Raw genomic sequence first — 15,150 nt, 5'->3', positions numbered from 1 at the left:
GCACCAGTGGTTTAGTGGTATGCGTGTTGGTGACAGATGACAAGTTGGTTTTGGCCTGGTTTGTACGGCAGAAAATGACTCGTTTTTCCAGATAGAAGTGTTTTACTCATGTTTTTGGTGTGGTTATGTCCGAATATAAACAGTTTTGCTCAATAAAGTGATCAATATAATTCCTGGCCTCGAAGCATCTCGATAGACGTTACAATAATTGAACGGTGTTCAATTGAACGGTGTTGACGAACACCGTTAGGGCCGCTTGTTGTCACTGTCACTCAAAGTTGCATTGCAAAATTACATAGAATAAATATGTTTATTTTGTTTAGAATTCAGATGGGATTTGATTTGGTGCGCGGCATATATTTGCTGCGCGCAGCAGACGCTTGAGCAGTGCGCAATTGCGCAGGCGCGCACCTTAGAGGGAACGTTGCTTGGCAGTCCATGTCTTGTTGAAAACACGCCATTCCTCATCAACTTTTCTCTTTTTAGCGTCTCGGGTGTAAACCGTGCATCACTTGTCGCTGCATGTGCACCTTCACTCGCAGGTTACACACGGACACACGCCCATAAATAATACTTTTCAAAATAAAAGCAGCACAGTTGTATTGCGCGCACGACATAGATGTTTTTTCAACTTTATTTTGTATCACTCACAATCACGCACACGCATACGTCCACACGGAAGTAATACAAATAACGCTTTTCAAAACAAAAGCAGCACCGTTGTATTGCACACTCGACATAGATAATTTTTAAAATTTATTTTGTAATTTATAATTGGCCTCACGCGGGCCGGACAGGGACGCACAAAGGGCCGGATGCGGGCCGCGGGCCGCAGAATGCCCAGGTCTGCCCTAGGGCAACAACGTTAATATATGTTTGATGAAACATGATTATGTGCATGAGTGCTGTCATTGTGATGAGACGGAACATTTGTTTGGGAAAATAGCAACACACTCAACCGCCCTGTCCAGAACTCAACATTGTCCACTTGAAACAGCGACTAAACTAGGAAGTTAAAGTTAAAGTAGCAATGATTGTCACACACACACACTAAGTGTGGTGACATTTGTCCTTTCAAGTAACCATTTGTATTATATTGTATTATGTCAGCTCACTGAAAATAAGCAGTATTTCTGATGATTGATGAAGCAAAGAATTAGAAATCAATACGTTGGTGAATTACATCTAAATCTGTGTATGTACAACTCCTTTCATCTTATCTGCCATATAATTGTGGACAAGACCGCTGATTTTTTAAAGGAACTAATCATCCCACAGATGCATTTAACATAATTTTGTTATTAATTCGCCATCGTATCCCGTGGGCTTTACAAATAAATAAAACCGTTCCCTCTAATTAGGTTGTAATGATTCATTTTGATTCAATAACTGCTTGCGATAAAGCGGTAATTTCCCCAATAAAGACCTCCCTAAACACCAGTCTGTTGTAAGCCCTCATAATGGAAATGTTATCTTTTCGCAGCGTAATTGAGAAATAAAACAACGGTCATGGGATCCCTACGATAAACAAAAGTAAGGATGGCTACCTTTCACATTTGAACAGATTCTGTACCAATCGGCAGGACCTATCAATCAATACCTGAACCAATTTCCGGTACTTTTGTGCGTGTTCTTGTGGTAATAAACGTTAATTTGTTATATGATCAAATCTATTTTTTTATTTAACACCCTGAGCTAATAATAACTGTGCTGTCCACTTGATGCAAGCATGCATTCATTTTAATCTGCCAGAATCTGAAGGCAGTCTTTGCCATTAAGTTGAATGTGTCAGTCTTGTCTTTTGTTGAGCCCTACAAAGTGTTTATTCTGTAAGTGTTGTACTTATTACACAGCAGCCGTTTGGTTGCAACGTGCATCTTAGTTATAGTTTTCATCACCAAATTCGGTGGCGTTGAAATCGCCATGTAAAATCCCCTATGCTAATCGCTAGCATGTGCATGGCATATCCAATTGGCATCGAGAGAGTGCATTTTGAAAAATGTAGCCTTACTTTTATCAAGTACGCTTGCTTTGTTGGCGTGGAAAATTGCAACATTCGCCCGAGGCAGTCTGCTACGGCAGTGTTTTTCAACCACTGTGCTGCGGCACACTATATAGTCTGGTGTACCGTGAGAGATTATCTAATTTGGGCTAAAAATATTTTTTTGCAAAGCAGTAATTATAGTCTGCAAATGATGTGTTGTTGTTGAGTGTCGGTGCTGTCTAGAGCTCGGCAGAGTAACCGTGTAATACTCTTCCATATCAGTAGGTGGCAGCCGGTAGCTAATTGCTTTGTAGATGTCGGGAACAGCGAGAGGCAGTGTGCAGGTAAAAAGGTGTCTAATGCTTAAACCAAAAATAAACAAAAGGTGAGTGCCCCTAAGAAAAGGCATTGAAGTTAAGGGAAGGCTATGCAGAACGCAACTAAAACTGAACTGGCTACAAAGTAAACAAAAACAGAATGCTGGACGACAGCAAAGACTTACTGCGGAGCAAAGACGGCGTCCACAAAGTACATCCGAACATGACATGACAATCAACAATGTCCCCACAAAGAAGGATAAAAACAACTGAAATATTCTTGACTGCTAAAACAAAGTAGATGCGGGAAATATCGCTCAAAGGAAGACATGAAACTGCTACAGGAAAAAACCAAATAAAGAGGAAAAGCCACCAAAATAGGAGCGCAAATAAGAACTGAAACAGTACACACAGGAAAACAGCAAAAAAGTCCAAATAAGTCAGGGTGTGATGTGACAGGTGGTGACAGTACACCTACTTTGAGACAAGAGCTATAGTGATGCATGCTTGGTTATGCTTTAAAGTCATATCCAACAATTGCGACGACGACTTTTTACTGTCAAGAGAGTTTCGTTTTTTAATGATTTCTGCTAGTGGTGTGCCTTAAAATTTTCCAACCCAAAAAATGTGCCTTGGCTCAAAAAATGTTGAAAAACACTGTGCTACGGGATACGCCTGTTTGCTCGCCAAATGCTTGAGCCGGTGCTGAGTTTGCAACCGGGCATGACGTCGGCTGCAACAAAGTTATCAAAATATGGTACTCCGTAGTACCGATTCCATTGGGGCCTATAAAAGTAGCGAATTGAGCACCCATCCCTCTGAGAAAAGAGTGTGGTGTGATTTCAGTGGTAAAAAGGTGTGTTTGAGTGAAGGAAGGTATCATGTTGGAGTGTGTTGCTTGCCAGGCTGAAAGCATGCATTGTGTCAGCTGTCTCCACTCAATGACAAAGCCAGGGTTTTCAAGGCCTTTCTGAACCACGATTGCTTGACAATTCCCTGTAAAATCTATAAAAAAAAGTTGATTTTTTTCTTTCAAAATTGGATACGGACCTTGATATCTCAGTGAATAAAGCATGCATCCTATGGATACAAGTATGCAGAAGGTGTCTAAGCTAAGGGAATGGGCATCAATCACTCTTTGGTAAATATACAACTGTTGGACTTTTGTAGTCAGCAGTGTTATAACTTTGCTCAGCCTGCCACACCCTGGCTGTGCAGTAAGACGATCCCGTAGTTCCCACGCCAACCATGTCCGTATCAGCAACTACATCTTTGAGCAGGTGCTGAGGACAAAGCTGCAAACGTTGAAGCTTTTTTGATGATGACTCCATTGAAAGGTTATATATAGAGCTGCATCCATTTACCTCAAGGTTCTTTCTACCATGACTTGACAGCTGAAAGTGAAAACTATTGGTGGACCGTGTTGACCTGAGCTGCATATACAGTAACCATACCAGACATGTCCAGACGCAACATGATGCCACCTAAAGTTTGTCACCTTAGCCCAGGGGTCGGCAACCCGCGGCTCTAGAGCCGCATGTGGCTCTTTAGCGCCGCCCTAGTGGCTCTCTGAAGCTTTTTCAAAAATGTATGAAAAATGGAAAAAGATGAGGGGAAAAAAAACAATTTTTTTTTGTTTTAATATGGTTTCTAAATGAGGACAAACATGACACAAACCTCCCTTATTGTTATAAAGCACACTGTTTGTATTAAACATGCTTCACTGATTGGAGTATTTGACAAGCGCCGTTTTGTCCTACTAATTTTGGCGGTCCTTGAACTCACCTTAGTTTGTTTCCATGTATAACTTTCTCCGACTTTCTAGGACGTGTTTTATGCCACTTTTTTTTCTGTCTCTTTTTGTCCACCACACTTTTAACGTTGTGCGTGAATACACAAAGGTGAGTTTTGTTGATGTTATTGACTTGTGTGGAGTGCTAATCAGACATATTTGGTCACTGCATGACTGCAAGCTAATCGATGCTAACATGCTATTTAGGCTAGCTATATGTACATATTGCATCATTATGCCTCAGTTGTAGCTATATTTGAGGTAATTTAGTTTCCTTTAAGTCATCTTAATTCAATTTATATCTCATGACACACTATCTGTATGTAATATGGCTTCTAATTTGTTGCGGCTCCAGACAGATTTGTTTTTGTATTTTTGCTCCAATATGGCTCTTTCAACATTTTGGGTTGCCGACCCCTGCCTTAGCCAATAACAGCTTGGTTATCATTTACAGTCTTATCCCCTGTATTGACTCATACATAACGCAAGTTACCACTGTCTTCATATCAATAAGAGAAATATAATATAAAATAAAAAAATTGGATGCAGGAATATATATATATATATATATATATATATATATATATATATATATATATATGTATGTGTGGGAAAAAATCACAAGACTATTTCATCTCTACAGGCCTGTTTCATGAGGGGTTTTCCTCAATCCTCAGGAGATCTCCTACTAGTCCTTCACTTGCACTTTACTCATCCACAAATCTTTCATCCTCGCTCAAATTAATGGGGAAATTGTCGCTTTCTCGGTCCGAATCTCTCTCACTTCATGCGGCCATCATTGTAAACAATAGGGAACTTTGCGTATATGTTCAACTGACTACGTCACGCTACTTCCGGTAGGTGCAAGCCTTTTTTTTATCAGATACCAAAAGTTGCAATCTTTATCGTCGTTGTTCTATACTAAATCCTTTCAGCAAAAATATGGCAATATCGCGAAATGATCAAGTATGACACATAGAATAGATCTGCTATCCCCGTTTAAATAAAAAAAAATTCATTTCAGTAGGCCTTTAACATTTTCATACAGAAAAATGATAGACAGTAATGTCAAAGTGCAACATCAAACAGCAGAAGTACAGAAACAATGATCATCGTATAAAAAAGGCAATGATGCAAAAGAGAATGGATTTGTAATCCTGTGTTGGTTTTACATACAAGTTTCAATGTCACTAGTCAATATCACAGTCACTTCCTATTGCGCTTTGAACCAAGATCTGTTAAGCTTTCCTACGCTTTTAGTCAAGTTTTGCTGAGCTTTTTCACGCTTTCATACACTCTCGGCGCTTTATTACATTCTTGACAGAGCGCAGAATTTTTTTAAACCGTTTAAAAATTTTTGGCGAACTTGCCGCATGTCCCGCTTCACTACAAGCTTTCCCACAATCCATTAGGACCCTCACGCTTTAATCAGGCTTTGTTACGCTATAACGCCGCTTTGCATGCCGCTTTAAAATTCCGTCAAAGCGCCGTTGGTGTGAACCTAGCATTAACAGCACATCTCTTTCCAATGTTTGCGAATGTACAGTATGACCGATCTGATAACATGGTCAGAGTGCAGAAGCGTTACTACTGTGACGGCAATCTCCGGAAATAGCCGAAAGTATTCAGAGCGGAATAATCAAAATGGCTGACTGAATTAGTTGCGTTTTGTGATGTTTAAACTATGTTTTCCCATACTTTGCGGATTGTAAATACAATTGGATATGGTTTAATGAATACAATGAAACACAATTAATAGGGCTGTGAATCTTTGGGTGTCCCACGATTCGATTCAAAATCGATTCTTGGGGTTACGATTCGATTCAGAATCTTTTTTTTTTTCCAATTCAACACGATTCTCGATTAAAAAACGATTTTTTATTTTTTTTATTTTATTTTTTTTAATGAATGAAAACAATACACAACAATACCATAATAATGCAATACAATTTCAAAACAAAACCCGACCCAGCAACATTCAGAATTGCAATAAACAGAGCAATTGAGAGGAGACACAAACACGACACAGAACAAACCAAAAGTAGTGAAACAAAAATGAATATTATCAACAACAGTATCAATATTAGTAACAATTTCAACATAGTGATTAAAAATCCCTCATTGATATTATCATTACAAACATTAATTAAAAAAAAAATTACAAAAAATGAACAATAGTGTCACAGTGACTTACACTTGCATCACATGTCACAAACTAAATGTCTAATGATAATGTCAATGAGGGATTTTTAATCACTGATATGTTGAAATTGTAACTAATATTGATACTGTTGTTGATAATGTTCATTTTTGTTTCACTACTTTTGGTTTGTTCTGTGTCGTGTTTGTGTCTCCTCTCAATTGCTCTGTTTATTGCAGTTCTGAGTGTTGCTGGGTCGGGTTTGGAATTTGGATTGCATTGTTATGGTATTGCTGTGTATTGTTTTGTTGGATTGATTAATTAAAAAAAAAAAATTGAATAAAAAAAATAAAAATAAAAAATAGATTTTTTAAAAATGAGAATCGATTCTGAATCGCACAACGTGAGAATCGCGATTCGAATTCGAATCAATTTTTTCCCACACCCCTAACAATTAACTACATAAAGTCAATTTGTTTTTCCACTCTACTGGTACTTTAAAGTGACTCACTCCATGGACAGTTGTGCGTTTGGTCCAACTGGCTGGTGACGTTTTTTTCAAGTTTATTTTGAATGCCATTTGTGTCGAAATAGCTTTGCTCCAAGTTCCACATTTACACCGGCAAGTCACACCGACCTCACTCTCTCGGCTTCTGGACGTTTCACCCTTCCTTCGTGCTCGCTGCTATGAGCAACAGTTCATCCTCGGTATATTCAGCTTCAAAAAGATAAGGTTGCGAGTCCTCGTGTGTCCAAAAATAGCCGTCTGCATTGCAATAACAATTAAAAAAAAAATATATATATATTACTCATTTTTGACATTTTTATGACTGAGTGCCTTCCGGGTCCCCGGGACCTCACTTAGGAGGAGCGAGCGCTAAAGGTAAAAAAAACAAAAACAATTTTATGTATCTGTTTTGAAAATGAAAAAAATCCAAATGGCCCACATATTGTTACATCTTTCAGTGGGAAAAGTTTGCACACTCCTGGTTTAAGACATGCCTGTAACTAGTATGTCATCTTGTTGTGACTTCTGTCTTAATGTGGTGCTTTTCCCATGGCTGACCTTCCACAAGGTGCCCCCCCCCAGCGTGTGAATATAGCTTTAATAGGCTGTCACTGATAAGGTTTGTATGGACCCTGCTGACTGACCACACAGTGCGTGGCCATCTTGGCCCCCACTTGTGTTGCACTGCAGTGCAGATTGGACGTTTGCTGCAGTCCTTGACTTCTGTAAAACTTCTTCTGTCATACCCTTTTTAAAAAAATATCTGATAGAGGCTCTAGGCTAGGGGGTTTTACTGCCTTGTTTTCGCATCTTGTCTGAAAATCAACCTTTTTCCTGTTGTTAGGTATTCGATAAAAAGATGGGGAGTTACAGATTTTCTCTGTTCAAACTGCACAACCTTTGGAAAATGTAACTTAAAAACCCCAGCCTGAACCTTGCCTCTTCCCGGTATTGACATCCAGATGGTGAAGTATCAAGTGGCTCTATATTTAACTGCAGTAAGGTGTATGTGTATGGATGTGCATACCTCAGCGGGTGTGTGCCAGCGGCCTGTTACTCACACTCCAGCAGAAATCTAAAGAGTCAGAGCAGTACCAAAAAGTCTATGACCATTCATCAAAGATTGTTACGTTTGAAGCAGTTCAACAATGACGTTTGGGGATAAGTTGCAAGGAAACGTAGATTAAACATTTTACACCAGTGGTCCCCAAACTACGGCCCGCCCCGCCACCAATATCCGGCCCGCAGGAAGCCCCAAGTTAAAAAAAAAAAAAAATATATATATATATATATATATATATATATATATATATATATATATATATATATATATATATATATATATATATATATATATATATATATATATATATATATATATATTTTTTTTGTAATTATATTTTTTAAAATCTGTCCTTTCTAATCTATTTTGTACTGCTTGTTACTCTCTGGGTCTCCTAGCCGCTGAGGCAAATCATATTGTCTAAAAATACATTTTCCCATCAATAACGTGACATCATCACTCTTTCAGTCATCTATGCCAGTGGTCCCCAACCACCGGTCCGCGGACCGATTGGTACCGGGCCGCACAAGAAATTAAAAAATAATAATAATTAAAAAAAATAAAATAAATTATTATTATTATTATTTTTATTTTTTTTATTTTTATTAAATCAACATAAAAAACACAATATATAGATTATATATCAATATAGATCAATACAGTCTGCAGGGATACAGTCCGTAAGCACACATGATTGTATTTCTTTATGAAAAAAAAAAAAAAACCACCCCCCCCCCCCCGGCTTTTCAAGCGTTGACTGGTCCGCGGCTACAAAAAGGTTGGGGACCACTGATCTATGCAACATTTTAAACAAAGAACCACCATTACATGTTATGCAGACAAGTGGTCCCCAACCTTTTTGTAGCTGCGGACCGGTCAACGCTTGAAAATTTGTCCCACGGACCGGTGAGGGAGGGGAGGGGGTTGTATTTTTTAAAAAAAGGGTGTATTTAAAAACTTTTTTTTTTTTTTTACATAAATAAATACAATCATGTGTGCTTACGGACTGTATCCCTGCAGGCTGTATTGATCTATATTGATATAGAATGTATATATTGTGTTTTTATGTTGATTTCATAAAAAAAAAAAAAAAAAAAAAAAAATTTTAATTCTTGTGCGGCCCGGTACCAATCGGTCCGCGGACCACTGATGTAGACCACAAGGAAGTCTTTTACATTTAGAAAATAATAATAATATGACCCCTTTGATGCACCTTATAATCCGGTATGCCTTTTGTATGAAAAAAGACCTGTATAGACCCGCTTATCTGCAGTGCATTTTATAGTCCAGTGTGCCCTATGGTCCGGAAAATACGATAATTTAATTATTTGAAAATGATTCCATCAAGTACAATTTATATCTAGTCTGAAAAGAACAACATTCTACAAATGAGAATATTGCCAAGAGTAAGATGCAGTGTTGTTTCAAGCTACTAGTTTTTGATCAGATAAAAGAACAACTTGTTTTGAATTGTCTGTGTCTTTAGTATTCACCCGTTTCTTTAAAAAGTAGGGAAAAACATCAGAAATCGAATTTTTGGTGAAAAAATCTGAGATTAGATTTTCAGGCCATATCACCCAGACCTGCTTGCGTGCTAAAGTCAGACCGTTGTCCAACCCAACACAATCGACAATACTTGACTCCGATTAGAGCTTGATCCTTACAACATATGCCCATCTTAAATGACTCCAGGGGGCCTTGGGGGTGGCCTCAGGGGAACCTACACCCTGGCGGACTTGGATAAGAATTCCTGCCAAGTGACCAAGTGACGATATTTAGTGTACATAAGATACCTGCTTCTTGATCTGACCCTGAGAGAAGCATGTACACTATGCAGGCCTCAGTGTTGTGGTTGGATGGACATGACTGCCAGCTTCTGGGGCCTTGTAATCTGTAGTCTTTATTTGCTCTGACCTTAAATGCCGTCCTTCCTCTGACAAGTAAAGCCGTGTTCAGCCCAAAAATAGCTCTCCGTAGATGATGATGATGATTTCAGTCTAAGTTTGAAGGGAAAAAACATTGCAGGGCAAGGTTATCAGGGCGCCTTCCTCATCCCCCCTTAGCATTCCTGTGGATGAATGTTGGGATTCTGAGAAGATTAATGTTAATGTAGCTACATGCTTCTGCAGATAACATTAGGCACCTCCAGTTTATAGCTCAACTTCACTGGCGCTACTTGTAACTTGGATTTAAGTCAAACGCAACATTTTTGCCTTCTTGTAAGAGACGTTGGGGAAAGAATCTTCTGAGCATGTTTCTGAAACCTAACTTACATTTGAAAAAGACACACCAGCTGATCTAAGTAGAATTAATGAGACTGTTTGGACACTTTGGGTTAAACTTGGACTGCATGAAAAGGTCCTTTTTAGATTTAGGTCTCTGCCTGTGCATACTTGAGCTACAGCGCCACAAGGAGTTATGTCAAAAAAACAATAGTACTCTTTTAAATCTACATTTTTTTCACCAAAAAAATGGTTGCTGAGTTGGTCAACAAAACAATTCAAATGCGGCTTGTTCCTATAAGACGCTGGTGAGCTGCTCAAGTTTGAGCCTTTACAACAGATGTTGCATATTACATTGTTTTTTATTTTTGATACTTTATCTATGATGCTGGTTATAACATGGAGGACACAAATGTTAGTTATCGTACACACTACAACATCATGCTTTTGATTGATTGATTGAGACTTTTATTAGTAGATTGCACGGTACAGTACATACACTACCGTTCAAAGGTTTGGGGTCACCCAAACAATTTTGTGGAATAGCCTTCATTTCTAAGAACAAGAATAGACTGTCGCATTTCAGATGAAAGTTCTCTTTTTCTGGCCATTTTGAGCGTTTAATTGACCCCACAAATGTGATGCTCCAGAAACTCAATCTGCTCAAAGGAAGGTCAGTTTTGTAGCTTCTGTAACGAGCTAAACCGTTTTCAGATGTGTGAACATGATTGCACAAGGGTTTTCTAATCATCAATTAGCCTTCTGAGACAATGAGCAAACACATTGTACCATTAGAACACTGGAGTGATAGTTGCTGGAAATGGGCCTCTATACACCTATGTAGATATTGCACCAAAAACCAGACATTTGCAGCTAGAATAGTCATTTACCACATTAGCAATGTATAGAGTGTATTTCTTTCAAGTTAAGACTAGTTTAAAGTTATCTTCATTGAAAAATAAGGATATTTTAATGTGACCCCAAACTTTTGAACGGTAGTGTATTCCGTACAATTGACCACTAAATGGTAACACCCCAATAAGTTTTTCAACTTGTTTAAGTCGGGGTCCACGTTAATCAATTCATGCTAGGTTAGCCTATTAGTGGAAGCAAACCAAAATGTTCAAACGTAAAGCTAGCATGTCTGTAGTTGACTGGCGGATAGTTAGCACAGCTCCAGGCGGCATTTTGAAATTTGAATTGAAGAACTTTATTTGATTAGGACACTGCATATCCATCAGCATATGAGCAACGTATCACAGTAAATATGCCAACATTAGCTACAAAAGCTACATTTCGTCTGTTGTCCATAAAAACAGACATCCTGCATACTTTACAAGATAACTTACAGTAAATATTAGCAATAAAACAAGTCAACATAAGGTGATCAACTAAGTGTGTACACTCCACTGGGTACACACATAATAGACACAATGGAAAATTGTACAAAATAAATCAAACGTTCAGTATCATAGGAAAATAAATAAAGCAATAAAGTTTTATTATAATGGTTGCCCACATTTTTTTATTGCTTTATTTATTTCCCCTTTGATACTGTAATGAATCTTTGATTTACTTTGTACAATTTTCCATGTTGTCTATTAGTTGTGCACTTTCATTTTTGAAGTTGTTCTTGATTTATTGTTATGTCAAGTGATTGACCACAGCTGTGACTATTTAAGTGCATCACTTCCTGTCGAAAACTGCGGACTCATTAAGACATTTTCGAAAACCAGTGTGTTTGGTAGCGCCTGTGCAGTTTGTATTCAAATTATTAGAAGGACACGAGTGTTGCTGGCCTCGCGTTCTCTTGAAGTACACTTTTTGCCGTGCACCTCTTTATTTTGGTTTTATTACGTTTTTTGGAGAGTGCGTGTTTTTGCTGTGTTTTGAACTTGATATATCCATAAGGTAGCATTTTCTTTATCGCTTGTGGCTCAAAGTGAACTGCAGCCAAGTTCCCCCCCTCTACGGCACGGCCCGAGGGTAAAGTGCCGTTAGATAGTTATAGTTACGCGTTATCGCGTTCATTTTGACAGCCCTAATTATACCGTATTTCCTTGAATTGCCGCCGGGAATATAGTATTCGCCTGCCTAGAATTACAGCCGGGTCAAACTCGTTTCGCAAAATAATTAGCGCATGCTTGGCACTTCCGCCGGGTCAAATATGAGTCATTAAATGACTTCCGCCTCCTGGTGGTAGAGGGCGCTAGTGATCCTTCTTGCGACTGCTGGTACTGCAGAAGACCGGTGCTGCAGAAGAAGACAACAGGCAGCAAGAGTGAGGAGCCATTGTTTGCTTGCACTTTTACCATGGAGGATTACATATCTAAAATAAAACAGTTTTCTAAACTGGACTTTCAATCGAAGCAGGACGTAGTACTTAAAGGAAGATCTCCATTGAGACAGAGAGACTTTTAAAACTGAAGAAAGATAAGGAAGACTTCTATAGGAGCTGCGCATGGACTCATTTATACCTAAAGGTAAGACCATAATAACGTTTTTTTTTTATTAAATGTGCTTTTCATGATAAGGTAAGCGCCGGAGTGAGAAGAGGTTTTTAAATAATTAACGCATGCTTGTCAATCCCGCATGCTTTTGGTAAACGCAGGAGTGAGAAGAGGTTTTCAATTAATTAGCGCCCCTGCGGCTATTCAAGGAAATACGGTAATCTAAGACATTTAGTTAAGAGTTGGACAATTCACATATGCATTGATTGATTGATTGAGACTTTTATTAGTAGGTTGCACAGTGAAGTACATATTCCGTACAATTGACCACTAAATGGTAACACCCGAATACGTTTTTCAACTTGTTTAAGTCGGGGTCCACTTAAATTGATTCATGATACAGATATATACTATCATATATACTATCATCATAATACAGTCATCACACAAGATAATCACATTGAATTATTTACATTATTTACAATCAGGGGTGTGGAAGGGGGTGGGGGGGGTGGGGGGGGGGGGATATGGACATCAAGTAGTGGACATAGAGAGAGAGAGAGAGAGAGAGAGAGAGAGAGAGAGATCAGAAGGCATAAGAAAAAGAAAAAGTATCTGCATTTGATTGTTTACATTTGATTATTAGCAATCCGGGGAGGGTGTTAGTTTAGGGTTGTAGCTGCCTGGAGGTGAACTTTTATTGCGGTTTTGAAGGAGGATAGAGATGCCCTTTCTTTTATACCTGTTGGGAGCGCATTCCACATTGATGTGGCATAGAAAGAGAATGAGTTAAGACCTTTGTTAGTTCGGAATCTGGGTTTAACGTGGTTAGTGGAGCACCCCCTGGTGTTGTGGTTATGGCGGTCATTTACGTTAAGGAAGTAGTTTGACATGTACTTCGGTATCAGGGAGGTGTAGTGGATTTTATAGACTAGGCTCAACTATCCTCCCCAACAGTCACTAAAAAACTCTTCAGCCCAACTCTCTTTCCTCTTCCTTCTAAAGTCTTATAGTGACAAATCCTTCTTCTTCATACAATTCGGTAGATTCCAATCTTTGCCACTGGCATTGATTTGTTGCGACCCAAAACAGAGCTAACGGCAGAACTTTCATCATGGCTCGCAATAAACGCCATCATTACGGCCCTCCTCACACAGAGGTCCATCTGTGGAACTGTTAAAGGATCAGAGTACGTCCATAAAATATCTTGAGGTATTTTCACGGACCAAAACAATTTGTTTTACCGGCTTGAAAAGGTGTGACTTGTAAGAAATGCAGCAGTTCAGAAGCTGTTTTCATGATTGAGCTCCCACAGGAAGGAATGTGGGTCCGTACCGTCAGTTTGGTTTCCACCCATCTGTGAAGGCATCCGAGCCCACATCAGACTGGGTGCATCCACATACCGAGGGGCTCTGTGGTTTTGTTGTAACCATTAAGTCATGCAGCTCTGTTTGTGTAGCACTTGCCTTTGAAGCTACAAGTCATTGCAACGCGTTACCTTCTGAAATGAAGTCCCTCACTAACCGAAATCTGTCTTCTTTTCTCCTTGGTGTCCCTCCATCCCTTCCCCCGCCATCTGTTTGTGACTTCGCATGAACGCAGGTAAGAACAACTTCATTCATTTCAAGAAACCACCACTTCTCATGCACCAGTAAAAATGCTCGTTTGAGCCTTTGTGGTGTGCTGTGGCGTGTAAATGTTGCTGCCTCCAGGGGGCAGCATGGCCTCACCAGTAAATGGGACAGCAGATTACTCATTCCAGAGCTTGTACTTCATGTTGCTTCACAGCCATATCTTGTCGGCTTTGCTCGGATATCATCTACTCCAAGGTCTGCTAATTTGTCAAATTGCATCCGCCCTTGACGCCTGTCATCTACAATTATGCATTTGTATAAGCCAATGGTGTGCCGCTGAGACCTTGATGTCTACCAAGCACCCCTCTCTTGTTTTCCCACATGCAGATCCTAAAAGCTTTGATAAATATTGTTATATAGCAACTTAAAGAGCACTCTCAGCAGTTAGTCGGGACTACATTAAGAGAGTCTGAAGAAGTCTTCCTTGCGGGTTGAAAATGAAGCCGTTAACGCGGTAGGCAGCCTATCAAGGAGGAGTAGTCTGTCAGAAGTTATCGCTTGGTAAATGGAAATGTCAGCGCGATAAGATATAATGTTTCTGCCTCTTTTTCTACTTCATTATATTACTCTGTTCTGAATTTTGATTTGATAGATTTCTAAAATTGCGAAGCATCTTCAGTAGCATCGTTAAAGGGGAACTAACTGGTCTTTTTGGGGATTTCACCGATTATTCACATTACCTAGGTAAGACAATTTGCATTCTACCTTGTAATATACAGCAAGTACGAGGCAGCTAACAATGCAGCTAATTGGAGTACACTTTTCCGCCCATGAAGCCCTCTAAAAAACCTCCAAAAACCTCCAACAATACTTAATTTACATCTCGTGACCTGAATTTTAACCAAGTATTAGTGATATTGTTAGTATATTCCTTCATTCCACACTCCATCCAGCTGTATAATCACTCGCCATACAGCAATAGATGATATCTGTCTATTACCTGATACCTGACATGTTAGCTACTTCTCTTTGTTTATAATGTCTGTATTCTGCTGGATTGACTCTCTATTTTATGCTGCAGCTGTTACATATACTGTAAT

At 39.1% G+C, this 15,150-nt stretch overlaps 1 protein-coding gene across 3 annotated transcripts in view; it reads left to right on the top strand.

The window, feature by feature from the left end:
• LOC133639513 (cilia- and flagella-associated protein 251-like) overlaps positions 1–14,484 on the top strand; it is a 125,495-nt gene extending 111,011 nt beyond the window's left edge. Inside the window, exon 4 of one of the 3 annotated variants that reach the window (XM_062032865.1) lies at positions 14,079–14,484. In XM_062032865.1, coding sequence (XP_061888849.1) covers positions 14,079–14,339 — 261 coding nt within the window. In that variant the 3' untranslated portion in view covers positions 14,340–14,484. The remainder of the gene's footprint in view (positions 1–14,078) is intronic. The other 2 variants (XM_062032864.1, XM_062032866.1) reach the window with 2 other exon arrangements.
• The last annotated feature ends 666 nt before the right edge of the window (positions 14,485–15,150 follow it).

The sequence above is a fragment of the Entelurus aequoreus genome, linkage group LG22 (genome assembly GCF_033978785.1).
Source record: "Entelurus aequoreus isolate RoL-2023_Sb linkage group LG22, RoL_Eaeq_v1.1, whole genome shotgun sequence".
NCBI classification, from domain to species: domain Eukaryota; kingdom Metazoa; phylum Chordata; class Actinopteri; order Syngnathiformes; family Syngnathidae; genus Entelurus; species Entelurus aequoreus.
The sequence above is the reverse complement of the archived record's forward strand: the minus strand, read 5'-3'. Positions and strand labels throughout refer to the sequence as shown.